At 39.8% G+C, this 19,934-nt stretch overlaps 1 protein-coding gene across 4 annotated transcripts in view; it reads right to left on the bottom strand.

The window, feature by feature from the left end:
• Positions 1 to 916: 916 nt before the first annotated feature.
• The window catches only part of SUGCT (succinyl-CoA:glutarate-CoA transferase), a 357,626-nt gene continuing 338,608 nt past the window's right edge, over positions 917 to 19,934 (bottom strand). Inside the window, exons 14-16 of one of the 4 annotated variants that reach the window (XM_075054354.1) lie at positions 10,460 to 10,614; positions 1,145 to 1,211; positions 998 to 1,062 (exon numbers count right to left, since the gene is read on the bottom strand). In XM_075054354.1, coding sequence (XP_074910455.1) covers positions 1,025 to 1,062; positions 1,145 to 1,211; positions 10,460 to 10,614 — 260 coding nt within the window. In that variant the 3' untranslated portion in view covers positions 998 to 1,024. Of the gene's footprint in view, positions 1,212 to 8,214; positions 8,818 to 10,459; positions 10,615 to 19,934 lie in introns of those variants that run through there. The other 3 variants (XM_075054363.1, XM_075054344.1, XM_075054372.1) reach the window with 3 other exon arrangements.

The following is a 19,934-nucleotide window of genomic DNA, read 5'->3' as shown; positions in this document are numbered from 1 at the left end:
GCTACCAGCCAGCAAGAGCTGCCCTGCCCCACAGCCTAACAGCCCCCCTTCATCCCTGTATAGCTTTACAAGGCATCTCAGCTGCATTGGGCTGAATTTCAGGAGGCCTTTCCTTTCCAAGAAAAAGAAATAGGGACCAAAACAGCTTTCAGTTTCCAAATACCCTACAAGGCCTCCCTCCTTCATCTGGACCCCCAAATCATTGTTCCCCAGCCCCACACCAAGTCCTCCCTGCAGACCTACTTCTTCCCTCACCAGGTGTAAGCTCTGTGAGCCCAGCTGGCTCCTAACCCACCGTGCTGAGGGGCACAGGTATCCATGTCCCCTACAATGCCCATCACTGCCTTCCTCGCAGAAGAAGGGAGGACAACACTGTGTCCCAGGGACAACCCTCATACCCCTCACCTCTGCCTTAATGCTCTGTTTTGGGGCTGCTCTTAAAGGAGTCAAGCTGCAAATCCACTGCTCGGGCACCCACACCTGGCTGCTCCTCTGGAGCAAATACCCTTTGCATTGCCAGGGTAGTCTGGAGATGTAAAAGCAAGGACATTTTTCAGATGGTAATGTCTAAAATAAGTATCTTTTGAGCCCAAATACTTTTCTACATACTTTCAGTTTCTTCTGAACTTTAAATGGGAAAAAAAAAAAGATTTCAGCATGGCAGGTCAAAAGATGAGTTGCTGACATTAATGTTTGAACAACAGCCAGAGTTCCTGATTTCTCTTCCTTTGCAAGCTGATGCAGTTCCATGCCGACTTGCATGGAAACTGAACTAGTTTCATTTAAACTGTATGGTTTGACATGACGGTGTAGGTCATTTAATTTCTCTTAATTTTTCAGTTTGACAGCAGATTGCAAAACTGGGTATTAGCTGAGATCAAATGGAATCCTTTTTTTTTTTTTTTTTCCTGGGTGGATGATTTCAGTGACTAATCAGCAAGGCTCAAATGACAGGCTTAGCAAGTCTTGGGCAGTTTTAAATTTCTTTATTTGAACGTGCAAGATTTCAATCCACTTTTCATCGCTATTCCTTCTTCTGGAGTTCAAATATTTCAGTATTTCCTGGAATGCATATGAGCATTACAAATACAATCAGACTGAAATTCACTTTCAAAACTTTTTGGCATTACAAATTCAGACCTACTTTTAAGTGTAGGCCAGATTTCATGTTCATTTGTGTCCAGGAAGTTCAGAGGGTTCCACACGCACACCTTGAAAGCAGAAACAAACCATCTGAAATTAATGAGGTAAGTGTGGGTCCCATCTTTCTATCGGGGAAAGGTGGAGTGAAAAGTTCAAAACCAAAACTATTTATAAAACCAAGACTATTAATTAAATGCTGAGCCAAAATGTATCAAAGGCAAAGGAAGTAATTCCATGTGCTCCACTTGGCATGGGATCAGGCCCTTCGTTTGAAATTTTGCAGGGTGAGGAATATGGAAAACAACACAGTGTTACCTTCTGCTTTTCAAAAGGCAAAGTCTCTCGTCCACCCTTCTGGGGAATTTTTCTAACCAAGTGATCAGCACATACCTCCAGATCAGGGAACTGATCCTGAATGATTGCCTAGCTCATTTGAGTATATTTTCCAAGATTTGGAGAGCTTCTGTTTGCAGTCAGTTCTCCCTGGATTCCTCCTTGCCCTGGTGGCAGAGGTAGCTCTGCTTGATACTCTGTCCATGTGTCTGTCCTCCCCTGTGTAATTTCACCCCTGTGCTTGGTAACCACCAGGCACACAGGAGTGACTAAACCATGCAGTGCCTAAGGCCTTCCTGCATCCCTGTTGAAATCCCTCCACTGGGCTAGCCCAGGTCACTGCCAGTGCTCTCTGCCTCTTCCTGGCTGTGGCCATTCACCACAGCTTTAATGCTACCTATCACTATTAGAGCTACCAGAAAGATCAACCACAGCAACATATATGACAGGTTTTTCTCAGTATTCCAAGGCCTGTCACCTCTTCCCTCTTTTCTCTCCTCTCCTCTCCTCTCTTCTCCTCTTCTCTCCTCTTCTCTCTTCCCTCCCCTTCCCTTCCCTTCTTCCCTTCCCTTCTCCCCTTCCCTTTTATCTTTTCTCTTCTTTTCTTGTCTTTTTTCTTCTCTTTCTTCTATTTTCTCTTTTCCTTTTCTTTTCTGCTTTCCTTTTCTTTTTTCTTCTCCTCCTTTTCCTTCTTTCTTCTCCTTTTTTCTTTTCATTTTCCTTTTTTCTCTCTTCTTTTTCCTATTCTATTTTGCCTTGCCTTTCTTCTTTTCTTTTTTCCACCTTAGACGAAAAACCATCTTTTTTTCAGCTTCTTCTGGTGCTGCCGGTAGTTCTTCCTGGGAATATACATTGAAGCTAATCTCCCTAACCTTGAAGTCACTATCCCAGTCACAAAACAAGATTAACTTCCTGAACTTTTTGCAGTCGCTGCCAGAAAGTCCAAACTCTAAAAGTTTGTGATCTCAGTTTTATACATAAGCAACCACTAGGTACAAAGATACTATCTGTTTATACCCAAATGATCTGTGGAGGTCTTTCACAAGCCCTTTGGGGAGGCTTCTCTCTGCTTCACTAATGGGAGATTGGGAAACTGCGGTTGTTCATATTGGTTTTACGGGAAAAATAGAATGTCCTCACTTTGCAAAACAATTTAACTTCTCTGCTATGCTGCAACACATGCATTTTAAAATCAACACAATGGCTCTGCAAGACTGACAATGCATTCCATCTGTCTAAACAGAGATGGCCTCTGCCATCAGGTCGGCTTGCAATCTCTAGTTTGTCCTTCTGATCGGAAAGTACCAAACTACATACAGACAGCTTAAAAGAAGGGAATGGGACTTGCCCAGCATCAAACAGGAAATCCGTGGCATGCAGATTTTCTGATAGCCCTCTGATAGCCCTACTGGACCAGTCTCCTTTACAAGAGGATAAATCTTTAAAAGCTATGGAAGCCAACAAAGCTATAATAAATTCCACCATTTCAAGACCTGCTCCTATATCTGCTGCTATCAATCTTCATCCCACCTTACAAGTTTGGTTTCTGGCTCCTTCTTCTGTAAAGAAATTGAAGAATTGCCTTTGATTTTATTTGTAGAAAGAGGTGGGGAATGCACTTGACCAGTCCAATTAAGACTGCTTTCAATCACACAGTGCTTATTTTCATAACACTGCAAATGTTCATATCCAATCTGTTCAAATGCATGCTGCGTAACATGAAAGAGCATCTATTTCAATTTATCAAGTAATATCAGCTTGATTCCAGCATTCAGCTGCTGACTGAACACCCAGGTAGTACTATCAACAACCAGATATTTAAAAAACCATCAGCAGAATTCACTTCCACCAATTTCCTAAAAAACTTCTGAAAAAATCAGCTCCCTAGAGCCCAGAGAACCAAGCTGGACAAATTCCAGGCCTGCAAGGAAGCCAGCAATGACCTGCATTTTGTTCCACAGACAAATACATGTACAAGAGACGTTGCCAGATCTATCAACTTTATAACAAATCTTCCTATTGCTTCTTTTTCTTTTAAAATCTCATCTAGGTATATTGTTCTATCATATTATTTTAGAACTCTCTTCTGAATTTTTAAACTGCTCCTGATTGTTTTAGGGTCTGATTCTGGGTATTTGAGTATTTAAGGTTGTCAATAGTCCAAATTTCTCACAATAAACTACTCACAAAAAGGGTTAGGATTTCTCCTTTCTTCAAACACAGTTCAGTAAATGAGTCTTCTACTGAGGTCACCTACTAACATTGCTAATAGTATGGTCATTAATGCAAGTACAAATATTGTATAAAGCCTTGTGGGGCATTTGATTTAAGAAACACCTAAATTTTAGATCATATTATAATTTAAAGTGAAACGGCAATGACAAGACAGAGACAAAACACTTTTTAATCCTACCAAAGAAACAAACCCCCCAATGATTCTGGGTTTCTGGATGAGAGCATGGAAAAACATAAAAGCTTTTCCCAATAGGAAGTTAAAGAAATGAGGGTTTATGTACCTGGAACGTCTCTAATTATTTTAAAGCATCTCCAGAGATAAAACATGGTAATAGTTTGTCTATAAGCAAATGACACAATCTGGCATATTCAGAAACATGAAAAAATTCATGATGCTGACTTAGGTTCAGACTCAAAGTCCACTGAAATCAATGTGAATTCCCCTTCATAGCCTTCAAAGGGCAATGGATTAGGCTTTTAAGTCTCCAGTGCTTATGGCACAAAACAGACCTGTAATGTTTTCTAATAGTTTTCATGCTTTAGGAGAATCAGTTCCATGGTCAGAGGTACAATGCTTTGGAAACACGTGCTCTAAAACTCTACAAATGCAGCTCTAAGTGCAAAAGAGATAGGACAACCAGTGCATTAGGAGAGAATTTGAGGAAGGCAAGTCCATACAACCACACAAAATGAGGCAGCAAGCAGAAGAGAATCTTCAAAGGTCTTAACAAATGCAAAGTTCTTAACAAATTAACATTTCTTAACAAATTAACATAATTGACTGAGAGTAGCAGGTCCTCACACCTCACCAGGTCTAAGGTAGTTAATACTGGTTTGCAATCAGGGTCTACTCCCATTCTGTTTGGTCATGTAAGCTCTTGCCAGGTCTGCTGTTACAGCCAGAACTGTTCTGTATGGGGAGACTTGGCCCGTGCAAAAGGGCTGCAGATAATGCATCAGCCTTACTTAGTGTACCACAGAATCTGGAGTTTTCTGTTAACACAGATGTAACTAAGTGTAAGCCGCAAGCAGTGTTTTCTCTTTGATGCTGGTTATTCTTAAGGTCCTTTCTCTATTTCAAGCTGTTCCCCATCAGATATGTCCCTTAAAGGACAGAGAATTCAGTAAAGTGGATATGTTACATGGAGTGGGCAGAACTGCCTAGGACTACAGGCAGTTGGACAACGGGTTTTGCTCCTGAAAACTTGAATTCAGAAGAATGGTGCCCCAGTGACTCATGTATAGAGTGACTGCTTCATGATCCCATTTTCCTCTGGCTAGACTGCATTTCCCATAAAGCAGCACAGTATACTCTCATGATAAACTCATGTGATATATCACAGGAGTCCCATGGCCACCTGGCCTGAAGATCAAAGGGGCATGAGATACTTGAACTGTGACTTGCAGGAAGCTCCTCAGTGGCATTTCTGAATCAGTATTTCCATATTTCAGCTAAAAGCCTTCACTTGTGGGTTTGGGAGACAGGAAGGATTTTGATGAAAAGACCAAATAATTTACCAGAGAACTGTCACTTTTCTGGCAAAATGTTTGCTTTAGTCAGAGGCTCAATCCTCCAGGAGAAGAGAGTGTCAGCAGGAAATGTACACAGTACCCTGTATTTTTATATGCAACTTTTTAATGTGAAATTTTAGCTTCTCCTAAAATGCATCTGCAAGACATGAGAGCTACATATGCATTCCTCTACCAAGTTAGACATCTTCAAATTTCTTCTTGTACTTTAAAGCTCTTTTGGCCAGTTTGGGGTAGTTATTAGACAGACAAATAGTGAAACAGCTGAAGCACAGAAGCAACTGCAGTGAAGTGGGCTCCTCCCCAGCCTGCTTTCCTGAGTACCTTGTAAATCAGCAGTGTGACACTGCTCCCTGTAAATTAGACCATCATGAAGGCCTTTTAAGGCATGAAGTTTAGCGTACCCTTTACCCTATGTTTTTTAAGAATTTCTTGTTAACTAAGAGCTAATTGGTTCTTGCTAATTCACTTTTATCTGTAGCTCTGGAGAACAGAAAAAACCCTAAAAATTAACAACTTGTCCCCACCTCAACCCTTGCTTGGCCCCCCTTCAATGCTTGACACAGCCTGTGCAAAAAAAAGAGATCTTCTTGCAAAAGTTTCATGGGTCCTTGGCATATGTGATCCCAGGCATTTTTCCTTGCATGTCTGATCCAAATTCCAGTCACAACAGAAACGTACAGTAATTGAATTGATTGGCTGTCAGCTTTAAAAAGGTGACTATATCACTGTTTATCAGTGTATTTTTATCACATTGGCTGGTATCATGCAGCCCTCTGTGTAGGGAGGTTACTTGATCCTGCAGGAACTGCTCTGAGGTTGGTTGTTTTTTTTTTTCACCAGCTAATAGCGTTTAGCATTTCACCAGACCATATTAAACTCAATGTACAAGCAGTTAAGAAAAGTACTGTATCTGGCACTGTTTAATGTCACTGACATGAAATGTGAGCAGCTGTGCCAGCACTCCTGAACTCTGAAAGCACTTTACCTTTCCTCCGTCTTTTGGCAATTAAATACATTTTAATACATTTTGGGGAAATAAATACATTTTAATACAGTGCTATGTTAGGAAGGTTAAAGGGTTAACTATGTCTTGTCATTTAGATATTAAGAGAAATCATGACCATTTTAGTCTTAGAGATGCTTAGCTACCTTTTATCTCCAGGTTCACCAGGCTGAGGACTTACAGTGCTCTCTGAGTGGCAGAATTGTATGACAATTTAATGAAAATGCTCTCCTCACTTTTTGAGTATGCATGCACACTCACTGGAGGAGTTATTCTGACTGCTACTTTAGCCTTAGCACATTGTATTAGACATCTTTGGGCAGAGCTTTAATCTTTGAAGAAGCAAGGCCAAAACTCTGATTAATATCAACAGGCATCAAAAGCCTCTATTTCAATGAACTTAGAAAAAGAGTACCTTTATATTTTGTCTGTAACTCAAGAATGAGGATATTTTCCATTTCTCTGCTTGTTTTTATATTAAAAAAAGAAAATGACAAAATAACTTTTTTCTGTTGATTTTGACTTTATAAACCTGAGAAGAAAAGCAGCATTTGCTACCCAGCATAATTAAGTGATCCCTTTCAACAGATCTTTGCATGAATATGGCTTCACTGGCCTTTGCACATGGGCTGGATAGCTGCCGAGGCTGGTGGGCTTCTGCTAGCGGGTAACTTTTTCCTCCTGGCCACTAATCAAAAAAGACCTACTTTTGAATGTCAGTTCTAGGGCACCCATTGCAGACAACTGTGCAGGTACTTCCCAAGCATGTGGGAAGATTCTGGGGAAGAGATACCAGGAACAAGATCCGTGTAGGAGCAAGAAAAATCCATTACTGTCCATGTGCCTGTTGTTTGATTGGAATTTTCTTTTGATGCATTAAAATATCCCTCAGCAAGATCCTCAGGCTATGCAAAACCAGCCTGACTCCACCAATTTTGCAGTTTTCTCAATGATTTATACCTGGTGAAGAGCTTTACTAGCTTGCATGGAAAAAAAAGGAGGACAGTTATATGGGGAGGGCTGAAGAAACATTTTTCATGGTGAAGATAACAAGAACAATGGGATCCCCCAACACAGAGAATGGAGCCAAACGGGCCATGGACCATGGAGTCAGAACAGATGCCAAAATAGAAATCTCCCTTTCCAATGGTAGTTACAGCTTCCTGGCAAACAGCTATAGGTGGGTTGAGTTTTGAACCAGACAACAGGTGTGTCCTGTATCTCTCTTTATTTTTTTAATACAGTGATGTGTAAATCAAGCCAAATTAAAGCCAATACCACACACACATACATCATGGCAGCACCAGCAGATTCCCTTCCAATTTAAGCAGAGAAAAACAAACATTCATTGCCAGAGGCAGCTGTGTGTAGTCATTCCTAACTACAGCCCTTCCTTGAAATTGGAGGGATCTCAGTTTATGAGGGCCAGAATCCCATGTGATGGTTGATTTCCAGTTTCGCAGTACAAGCGAAAACCATTTTGAGATTACAAGATTGTCAAAATGTAATTGAGCTCTAGAGACACGTATTTCTGAAGATTCTTGGGAAGAGTGCAGTAAATTTTGTAAATACTCTTTTTCTGCATTTATTTAGTCATTTTTGAAGGAAAAGGGTACTATAACAGCTTAGATATCATCGTGACAATTATTTAACTATCTTCCAAATCATCCAAAATTTAACTATCATCCGAATCATCCAAAATCCAAATCTTCCAAATCAACCAAGGATCAAGCTTGTGAAAGGGCAAAATTTCATGATCAGACCATGGAAGCTACCTGACTTTTTAGGCTCCCAAACACCCTCCTATTTAAAGATTTCAATTTATTTCTGACTTGAAGAAGAGTTAGCAACAGTCCGTGTATGAGTGTATGACTTAAACACTGAGAAATGGTATCGGGATTTCTCCTGTTGCAGTAAGTACTGGAGGTGAGACAATGTCTCTGATTATCCCTTTAGGCATTTGACAGTCAACAGAGCAGAGAGGAAAACACTTAAAAAAGAAAAAGAAAGGGAAACACTGTTTGCGTGTGAACTCTGCACAAAATATGTTATGGAGTTAATAGCCCAATATTCAGCTGATTTAAACAGTATTGTTACGTTAAAGTCAAACAAGCTCTGCCAATTTACTGTTGCTAAGGATGTGGTGATTAGCTATTTCCATTTTTGGAAAAGCACTGAAAAAAAAAGAATTTTTTAGAAAACCTCGATCAAAACTGAAGATTATTTTACTATATCTTATGTATGTGATTCTTAGAAATGGGAAGAAAAGAGCCCTTAACAAAGTAAAAACAGCAAATTTATTTGTGAATGTTATCTGACAGTGCTAAATAGTTTTCATTAGTAAACAAAGTTCAGTTCAATACCAGATTATCCATTTTACGTGAAGCTGAATTCAAATTGCTGCTTTTCTCATTAAAAAAGAGATGTTCCCCTTAGATTAAAAGGAAGGTGGACTATATCAAAACCTATTCCAATCCAGTTTCAATTCTTCCCCTATGGTGTTCCTATTCTCAATTCAGACTTATTTCTATATTTATTTAAGAAGTCACTCTTCCAGGATCTCATGATGTCTTTAGCACATGGACAGAGTATGGAGTTTGGTGCCAGGAATGCAGTGCAAGAGAAAAAAAAAAAAAAAAAGAAAAAAAAAAAGGAGATGATCTGAAAAAAAGAACACAAAACCACAGAGAAAACAAGCAAACAAATGAACCAAAACACACTGGGCTTCAAAAATGAGCAACCACAGTGGGGTTCCACTGCAATTTGATTATGTAATAACCTCTTTTCTTCCCCCAGAAGGTGATACAGAGTTGTGAAGTTCAAATGTAATACAGAGGATGTTGTTTGTTCGAGTGGAAACAAAGCGACAAGCTAGTTATAATGCCAGGCCTGTTTCTGATACTTTGAGATAAATACGGATGTTATGTGTTGAGTGTCAATTTGAGTTAGTTTTATTTAGTTCTAGGAATAGAAAGGCTTTGCCTCACTCCCAGGGTGCACACAACAAAGGTTAGACCCTTCCCATACGCCGAGTTTACTTTAGCTGTAAATTATATACAGCAATAGAGGAGCATGGCATGTCTTCTGTGAGTGAAGTACTGCAAAATTAGTTTGTAGAGAAGAAATGGCTCTTCTTTAATCTTTTCCTTACTATTTGCCATGGATCAAATTCTTCCATCCTCTTGCAATGCATGGTGCCTTACTCTTAAAAGTGACCCTACTGCAGGACATGGTATTACTAAATTTGAGGAAGGTTTGTCAACTCTCACTGTGTTTTAATCATGGGGGTGGGACTGAGTCAAAAGTTTTGCACAGATTTTAACCTGTGTTTTCTTCATAGCGAAAGTTGCTCTGGATGGCAACTAGACTCAGAGATAGGGATGAGTACCTACCCACAGAACCAGACTGAGAAGTCTGGCAAGTTCTGGTATTTGACATTCAGCATGTGGTTTTGTGTGGATCAGCGTTTAATTAACAGTACTCTGGGCCTTTCTGAATAAAATTACAAAAGACTATTCAATCATAGTTTGTCTCTCAACCAGTCTTGGAATAGGCTTGTTTCATAACTGAAGAACTGTGCTAATTTCAGCTTATTTCTGCTAACACACTGGGATTGTCATGACCATGCAATGTAATATAAAGACATATTGGTAATTGGGAATACCAGGGAACAGAAGTGAGTTTTGCAATGGTTACTCTACCCATGATTTAAAATAGAGATGAACAAAGAGTTCACGATTGATAACTCTGTTCAAAATCAATCAGATCAACCACCAATTTGTACATAAATGATTTTCTACTAAAATAATTGTACAAGGCAGCTTTCTGCAAGTGGAGAGTCTAGTGTACAGATTTTTAAGGTTCTGCTTCTTTTCACTAACATTATGTCTTTCTGGGGACAAACATTTAGGCAATTACTGTAATTATGATAAGAACTCCATTTCCCATATGAAGTACAGAAAATGAGTAGCCACACAGGACTGTATAATTACATTTACCACCCTCCCTCCCAAGAAAATCTTTCACTCAGACAGTATGAGATTGTTTATTTGATACATCAGTGTTAAAATCATACAAACACACATGGAAGAAAATTAGGAATTAAATTATGTCTTCTCTTTGAGTCCCATTAGGGGAGCTGAAGGGAGCAAAGAGAGGACAAAGTAATGTGAACTCAGTGTGAAGGAATGTAGCTAATGTTCCTTATCTGACCTCATGCTGAGCCACAGCACCAGTGCGGAGCAGTTCTTCTATGGCATCATCCTCATACCCCAGCATGCCCTTCAGTATCTCCACTGTATGCTGTCCAACAAGCGGAGGTGGTTTTGGATGTGACACAGAAAATTCACTGTATCTGACACCTGGTCCTGTAAAAAAAGCAGATAGGAGGGAAATTATTTTCAAAAGTTACTGCCCATATTTATATTGAAGTGTCTATGTTAGTTTAAAGGAAGCATCTCATTTTCACAGCAGTCTTACCACAGTCCTTATCGCAGAGATGCTATATTCTGGAATTATAGACTAAAAAAAAATCCCAGTTCACAATAATGTACAAATAAGGCAGTTTTAAGTAGTTCACCCAAACGCAGAATTGCTGAATATTCACCCAAGGTTAAAAAGTCTTCCTATTGTTTCCAGTGGTATGTCTATCAGGGTGCTCTGCGTCATACATATCACATCACAGGTCTACCACTCTCTGCTACGGGAACAACACAGGCAATGCCCAGCCCACACAACAGGATGTGGTGCAGAAATCGCCACACTGTCTACAACAGGAGGCAGCACAAGCGCGCAATGAAATGTCATGTTAACACACTGTTACCGATGTTGGAGCAGCACACCGGATGATGGGGAGCACCATCTCCAGTTAGCAACAGCTCAAGTACCTCTGCAGCGTGCTCCATTATCCTGCAGTGATGTAAGACTGACATCACGCACAGCAATGATATTCCCCAGCTTGGTTTACATTTTCTATGAAAAATATAGGTAGCAGCAGCCGTAAGAAAATCAACAATGGTTTATTTACTCTGGCAAGAATAATTTCAAAGGTGGATGTCACTTAGGGAAGCTGGCAATGATACGAAGACTTTAATGTCTATTGCAGGAAGTCAGGTCTCACTTTTTACCAATCCTCTGTAGGGAACTGAACAGAGGTTTCAGCGTAGTTCCCTGCAGACAGATAGCTGTACTATTACTACCAGTTTCAGAAGACAGAATGAGCTACAAATTTACTCTGGGATCAAAACTGAGGTATGCACTCAGCGTATGCATAGAAAGACTAAGTGTTTTATAGAGAAATAGTGGACAGTAATTTCTCAAATTGTCGGTTGAAACCTTTTCTTTAATACAAAATTCAACAACCTTTGATGCTTTGGACAATTGGCAGAAGGATTCCTCTATTCATAGTTATGGTCTTTATTATATCACCAAAAAGAATTTACAGAAAAAGTTATACATAGTTATGTCTTTTCCTATGACACTACAGCTTTACTTAGAAATGCAAAGAAATATATAGAGCATTTTAACAGGTGGAACAATCTTTGACATATTTCTGAAGACATAGAATATCATCCAGCAAGGGAAGTGAACCACAGCAAGAAGTCATCCTATAAGGGCAGGAGTAGGGAAGTTCACTACTTGAAGTTACTACTTATTTAAGGAGAGATGCTGACAAAGGTCATGCAGCATGCCAAAATGCCATTTTTTCAACAGTCCTCATTGACTGTAATCAAATGGTTAATATGGTAAAGGTATCCACCTCCAAGCAGGACAAAATAAGATAAAGGATGCTTAGAAAAAGAGGGGTTTTTCAAGCTGATTTTATACATTCCTGATGAGTATGCTCCTGGAAGAGGGCAGGTATGGTTCCTCTTTTTAAAAAGGAGAGGAGGTAGAGTTGGGAAATTGCAGACCAAACCATTTAACTTCAAGTTCCATTAAATACTGGAACAAATAATCACAATGAAAGTACTGAGGAGATGAGTAACAGCCAGCATGTATCTATTAAGAACAAATAGCATATGCTCAATCTCTTGTCTTTCTACCAGGAGAAGGGCTGGAGGTGAGATACATCCCATCTAACTTTAGATGCCAATAGCCTAGATATAGATGTTTAGTTGCTTAGACTCCCTTTGGAATCACTGCAGATGAAAAGACAAACTTACAGTGTAGTTCTTCTAAGACACTGGTAAATGACTAAACCTGGCCAGATGAATTGTGATCACCTATGTTTCTCCATAAAGGAGAGGGTAGACAAGTACCTTAGATGCAGACCTCTACCACCCAGACATCTGAAGTCAGGTGAGATGACCCTCCAACCACTAGGATTCCAGATCAAGGTTTGACTTTCAGGAAGAAAGTTCTCTGCTATTTTCCATAAACTCACTAAAGAAACATGGCCTAGGTAAATCTGAAGCCAGGTACAATACTGAGAGGGAAATCATATTCAGAGAATTACTACCTGGGATCTTCTAAAACAGAAGAAAGTTTCAAGTGAGCTCCAGAGGAATCTGTTCAGGATGAAGGACTAATCAGTATATTTTTACTGGGTTGGCTGATGGAACTTGGATCATACCTGCTCAGGTTTCTGAGGACTTCAAGCTAAAACTGACTGTGAAGCAGATTTCACAATGACCTGGCTACACTGGAGAAATGGTCTGATAAAACAGGATGAAATTTAATAATGGCAAAGGGAAGGAATTACATTTAATTATATAAATACAGGACAAGGGACAAATAGCAAGGTAGGAATAGCTAAGGGTTACTCTAGATCACAAAGTGAAGATGAGTCAACAACATCATGGTGTTGCGAAAAAGAAAAGCGTCCTACAGGGATGTACAAACAAGAGAGAAGTCTGCAGGATACATGAAATAATCTTTTTGCTTTAGTTAGAGCTGGCAGGTCACAGCTGGAGCAGTGTCTGGTGTGGGGCCCCCACTGCACAGCCCTCTGGAACACCTGAAGATGTTCTACAGGAGAGCAACCAAAATGATCAGAGAAAAGATGACAGACTGAACGAAGCGGGATCGTGGACCTAAAGAGAAAGGCCAGGGAAAAAGGCCTTCAAAATTGTCTTCAAAAAATGTCAAAAATAACCACCACCACCACCACAAAAACACCAAACCCTGCAAAAATCCATGTGACCTTTCTGCAAGGAGGAAGTAAATCCTTTTTCATGTCCTTTTATTCATGATGAATGAGAAATAATTGATTTAAATTGCAACAAAGGAAAGTGAAGTTAGGTACTAGAAAATAAACTTTTATAACGGTAGGGGTAGCAAAATGCTTAAACAGGCCATGCAAGGAGGCTGCAGAGTTCTTACCAATCAGGTCTTCAGGAACAAGAATTATTCTAGCATAGCTGATTCTGCTGGGACTTGCTGATGGATTAGATGATCTCCCAGTCCCTTTCACCCACTAATATTCATGAAAGCTAAGAAACAGCTCACATATATTAATTCCTCTTCCTAGGACTGACTGAGGGCTGAACTGGCACTAGTGCAAGCCACAGAAATGATCTATCCATGCCAACTGAAATGCTTCTGAAGATAATTTCAGAGCAAAAATGCCCCTTAGAGATTTATGAGTCTAGAAATTCAACGTAGCCACAAAACTATTAGGCAATTTCTATTAAAAAATATAATAATATGTAGATATAAAGCAATCTTATTTCAGGTGTCTGTATCTGAGAACTCTTTATACCAAAAAATCAGCAAACCCTTAAAGGAACTAGTTTAGCAGCTATACACTTTTCACTTGCTTGTGCAAATTTTTGCTAGTGTAAAAATTGCATATCTCAAACCCTGGGAGTTTTTGCAGTGATATCAAAAGACACAGAATAAAACCTCTAATGAGAGAAAAACAAAATTGACATTAAGTGTACAACAGGCATAGAATGCTTCACACTTCCCAAAGAAATTAATCTTACAAACTAGAGCATGCTAGAAAATTGCACAGCAATTATAAAACCAGTGTCTTCCTTGAGCTTTTATTGTTTGATGCATAATTCATCACGCTACTTTTCACTTTGATAGAGTTATAAAGTTATCTACATTCATTCAAAGGAGCTACTTGCTAATGATCCATCATTAACGATTCTCTGTTCTTTCCTTGTGTAACTTCTACTTGGCTTCTGTGTCAATTAGGAGGGTGCAAAGCTTGCCAGTCAGGCTTCAGCAATCCCACGCTCCTACTGAACAACGCTCCCGGAGAGCAACCAGCAGAATGCTATGCAAATGCTAATTAAACACAACTCCCTTATGAGGAAACCATCCCCTGAGGCAGAGAGAGGTGAACTGCTTTAATTAAGGCCAGAAGCATTTGCATGTGGGTGAGTTACAGAGAGCCTTGCAGATGAAAACAGGCCTTTGCTGGGGTAGAAGCAGGGTTACTCGTTGGAGGAGGTAAGACAGCAGCCACCTGTGCATCCTGGCTGTAAGCAGGGCCCTATACTCAATTCAGCCATGGAGTTAAAGGGACACATATGATGACCTGAAAAAAGCAATGAAGGAATGAGTGCTAGCTGTGATTTACCTTTGTCCTGTTCAATTAAAAAAAGCCTGTTTCTCTTTTTGCTTTGATTATCATTGCCAGTAAACCAAAGAGCTCTTTCACCACATTCAAATTCTAGGCTAAACTTCTTCTATTATTATTATAATTTTGACTTTGGCACATTACTAAAATACATGCCGTGCACACCACATAATGTACAAGAGCCAATAGTGCAACAATAAATCAAAATTTATATCAGTAACAACCACAATGACAACTGTACCAAGACATCTTGAAGACTTTCCCTGTACTTGAACTCAACATTGTCATAATAAATTGTATTTCTTTGGTGCCTATCTACTATAGTATTGCTAGGCATCAAACTGAGCTATTAGGTCAAGACGTACTAAACACATTAAAGCAAAAGACAAAAATGAGATAAAACCTCTGAAACAGCCCCACAGGAAGGGCCCTGCAAGAATGAAATGCCTTTGAACATTCACTTTAAACAGGTGAAACATGTGGCAGTCTTTGCAGTGTGTCACTGGGCATTGCTGAGATTTGGGGCTGCAGAAGCAAAGTCAGTTTTACCCTAAAAGTAGCAGAAATTAAAGTTGAATTTGAATAATATTAAAGGTGCAAAGCACAGTATATAAAAGTGGATAAAGGTAATAAACTTTGCTTTGTCCTGACAAATAGCAGTCCTGCAGCATTGTGCAGCAGTCACCGGATAACACTTTTTCTACAGCACAGGTTGGAGCATATTGAAACAATCTAACTCTCAAACTACGTAGAGGGAATCAGACCTGGGGACAGCCAAGCTCAGGGAAAATTCATGATTATTTGTTATTATTCAAGTGGGACAAGGAAAAGAAAGGGGAAGTTTGAGCTAATGTATGTGTATACATATCATCTACATTCGCAAAAAAGAGCAATGAGAAACCCAACACTACTTGTTAGTTAGCTCTACCCTAGCTCTCAGTGTAGCTTATATACATGTAGGAATCGCATGAAAACAAACCAAACACTTGTGCCTCTTCCAATAACATGGTGTTGCTACATAACAGTTTTGCAATTCCAATGAAATATCAACAGTCAACAGTGATGGCCCAGAGCCAATACATTCGCACCCATATCCCGTATTCGCTACAGGTCAAGTGTGTGGAGCATGCAATTGGCTGGTTATGAAACTGGCCTAAAGGAGGATCAGCAGGAAACAAGCAGTGACTTTTAAGGCAATGAAAAGGAAAACAATACAGAATAAGTCAGCAAGAAGGGCTTCATGGCTGCCATGAAGGATATTTGGGCATTAGAAGTGATGTGTACAGGGATATGTTACCAGGAGTAGACCAGGGACACTTCATTTTGAGTGTCTGGTCTCTTCCCTTTGGTCCCAGATGTGACTTCCATCAATGTTATTCACAGCTGAGAAGATGGGGTGCCCGAGCACACAGTACAGCTCAGCTTGGCTACACTGCCTTTACACCAGGCTTCTTCCCCTTGATGAAACACAAAGTAGAAAAGTACAGGCAGACAAAAAAGCTCATTAAAAAGACCTGCTAGTATGAGTACTGCACACAGGCTTCAAGGAAATCTCCAGAATAAATAATCCGCTCCATCTTAATTGGGGAAATCCCACATTTTTTCTATTTCTGGCCACAGATTTGAAAGTTTCAGAGCTCAGGGGACTTTTCAGGAATCTAATTGCTGGGAAAGATCCTTTCCTTTTGCATTACGTTAGAGCTGGTGATTTACCTTTCATGAACAATCTGTAATAGATTTGAGAAAAAGCAATTAAGGAGATAATATTCAAAAACTTGCTGCTCCTTCCCTCACTGCAGCTTCCATTTCCTTCCCCACTTACAGCACAGCCACACAAAGTGTTCATTTGGCATCCAGGACAGCTGAGAGGGTGGAAAACTTTGGCAGGATGAGTAGGAATGAGTAACTGAGAGGATGGACAAACTTTTTCAAATGATAATTAAAAAAAGTATACTTTGTTCTAGGTGTCATACAAACACAGATACAAATAAATTAGTATACAGTAATAGTAAACAGTAAAATCAGTAGGGCAGTAAATAGTATCAATACTAGAAATATCTACAAGCCAGCTGTTTACCTTTTCTCATTTGGCCAATGCTGACTGCCACGGGAGAGCCATGAGGACCATCCAACGTCACAAGAGTTGAGAATGTAAAAACTGATGTATTGTGAGGGAAGTTGACAGACAGAGCATAAATGTAGTTTATGTGTGATAGCCACAGATGGATGTCTAAAAATCAGGCCACTTTTAAACCCACACTTAGGCATTCAAAGCATCCATTACATAATTCATAAAACCCTTTGCAAAGTACATTTATAAAAGTACTTTCTTACCTGAAGCTGCACATATAGAAATGCATTAAAAAACATCTTATGTATTTCCTACCAACCAACATCCTGTATATAATCAGTGTAAATACCACTCAACATTTATATAAAGCTTTACATTTTCAAAGTGTCACCATACTAACTGTACCTAATTAATCTTGCATGACTGCTGGAGTAAAGGAAATCATTTATCAGTCACTCTGGTTGCATATTTGAGAGTAATCCTGCATAATTACATCATTTGAATAATGCAATTTTGCAAGAGGACTCTTGGCACCAAAAAGCTTTAAGAAAGTTGCAGTAAGGTGGTGTCTACTGCTTCCCACATGTATCACCTCACAATGCTGAAAATTTGGCCTAACTTTTTGTGCAGACTCACATGGTCCCACTCCTTCTCGAAACCCCAAAAGTCCATAAGAAAAGATTCAAAGAAAGACAGGAAGGAAAATGACTAGTAAGAATACCCAGAGGTAGCAATTTTAAAGAACCATAAATTCCCTGGGTAATAATCTGTAGCTCCATTTCCTAAGGAAACAAGTTTATGTCTCTGTGCTGTCTTTCTAATCATGTTTGTCTGCCTTGTCCCCACCACACACAGTAACTTCTGAACCTGTCAATCTTGACAAAAGTGTAGAAATCCCAAGGAAAATTAAGTTCTTACCAGTGTTGTGAAAACTGGCAACTGCTGAAGGACAGACACCCAAATTACTGCCCTGATGACATTAAAAAAACCCAAAGAACTCAGCTGTTATATATTCTGTTTGGCTGCAAATGGCTCACCAGTAAGTACAGACACAGCTCTGCAAGGGTCACCTAGCACATACTGCCCTTCATAGGGGAGACAAGGCATAAAGGATATGAGAAAAGTTCAGGTTATCATAAGGATTACATATAGGGTTTATAAAGGCTGCAAGTCTGAAGGAAAACAATATTTAGTTCCAGTGTTCATGGAACAACTTCTTCTAGGCATCTTTTCTACAGTATTGTGGAAGGTGTATTCAGGCTGTGCAAGCTCAAGGCAAGGAAGTTAGAGACTTCTAGTTCAACATAAATTGCTCTTGAAGGAAGGAGCTGAAGAACTAGATGGCAAAGAATAGTAACTGGGAGAAGCCCTGCAAAACTCTAAAAGGAAAAACCTACAGAGGCAAGCCAAAACTACTGAAAACCCAAGCTAAAAATGTAATTTGTCTCAGGTCATAATCTAATCAATACAAAACTCGATATATAATCCCACTACAGGATGCGGGTTAACCACAGGATGTGTACCTAATGCAGAAATTACGGAGTGAGGCTGAAAGGCTTTTGCCACACAGGAGGTCAGACTATATGAGCATAATGGTTGTTTCTGGGCATAAAACATATGAGTTTTGGAAATGCCCATAACCAAAACTGTTTCCACACAACAGGGCTGGGGTTAAGATGGCCTATCTGAACCTCCTCTGATACTTAGCCATATACTGTTTCATGTAGACATCTTTACTGTAAATCCAAAGGTCTAATTACTCTATCTTACGGAGAGTAATTAGTGAGAAGCGTGCTCCGAGTATGGAACAAGAAAAATCAAAATGCTACCTGAAATGAGCCTCTTGTAAGGACCGAGAATTGCCTAGTTGCAACACACTCACATGATCCTGCAAGCTGAATCATGCCCCCAGCTGCACAGGAAGGCAAGAAGCTCCTTGGGGCCCTCCTACTGAGCCTGGTGAAAACTATTGCCAAGTCCCATGCCTTGTGGTTAGTGTGACCCTGCATGTTGGAATAAGATACACCAGCCAACCCAAAAGTGTCTGTATCTCCTCAGTACACCAATTTGTCCTTTCCTGTGTCCCGTCTCCAGCTATAAGTTAGATTCTTTGGCTCTTCAGAGACCCCCAAAGTAATCCTCTTGGCCAGCTGTGCATCATCAGAGTGGGAGCAGATGAGCTCTTCCTTGCAGATGAGCTCTTCCTTACTCTTTAGGCAACCAGCTGAAGCCCAGATACCTGAAGTTGATTCTAGTCTCTTAATTCAGGGATGCAAGACAATGCATGCTGAAGAACATACACAGCCTGAACCTAAGGCTGGGTATAATTTTCTCTCTAATCTCTTACTCACTAAAGCGGCACTTTTTTCAGCGCAGGAGGCTTTAAGCTTTTTCCAAACAACTGGTAAAAATAACTAAAAATTAAACACCTTTGGGCCTTTTTTTAACACAAATTTGGAAGAATATTCAAAACATTCTCCTAAGCCATTTCTGAAAATGCGTTTATCACTCCCAAACACCCTGACAAGGTTCACAGGTCTGATCTTCCAGCCCCTAGGGAGCATTTTTCTGTGGCCCGTCCCGAAGTCTTTGTCTCGTTATTGCTGTACCCTTCTATAAGCATGGACATCAGAACAGGGCACAGATTATTGCACAGAATAAAAAGCATTTTTCTATGTCCCCTTTTTATACCTCTAAAGAGCGGACCAGCTCTTTTCAGTATGCCTTGTAATGGGAATTCATGTTAAGATAATTATCTGTGATGGCTCCAATCATGCTTCTCTAAGTCTCTTTTCAAAACCAGAGGTGTCTGTTCCACAGGTCTACCTGGCATTCCTGTTTGATGCTGTTAAACCCCACTGTAACAGCTCCTTTGGCAGCAATAGTTGGTAGCCAGAATAGAGAGCGAGCTGGGTGGCAAATCGTTCATGACAGAAGCAGTCTATCACATTGCTTTGCTTTAGTTCCCTAACCTCACTACAACCCATCTGTATATTAGTACAGATGATTTATTCATTTATTTAGGATGATTAATGTCTTACAACATCCATCTTAGCCTGTTAAGAAAAAGAAACTGAGAAATG

Source organism: Buteo buteo, chromosome 2 (assembly GCF_964188355.1).
Source record: "Buteo buteo chromosome 2, bButBut1.hap1.1, whole genome shotgun sequence".
In the NCBI taxonomy this organism is placed as follows: domain Eukaryota; kingdom Metazoa; phylum Chordata; class Aves; order Accipitriformes; family Accipitridae; genus Buteo; species Buteo buteo.
Note: the sequence above shows the minus strand (reverse complement) of the source record. Positions and strands in the feature narration are given on the sequence as shown.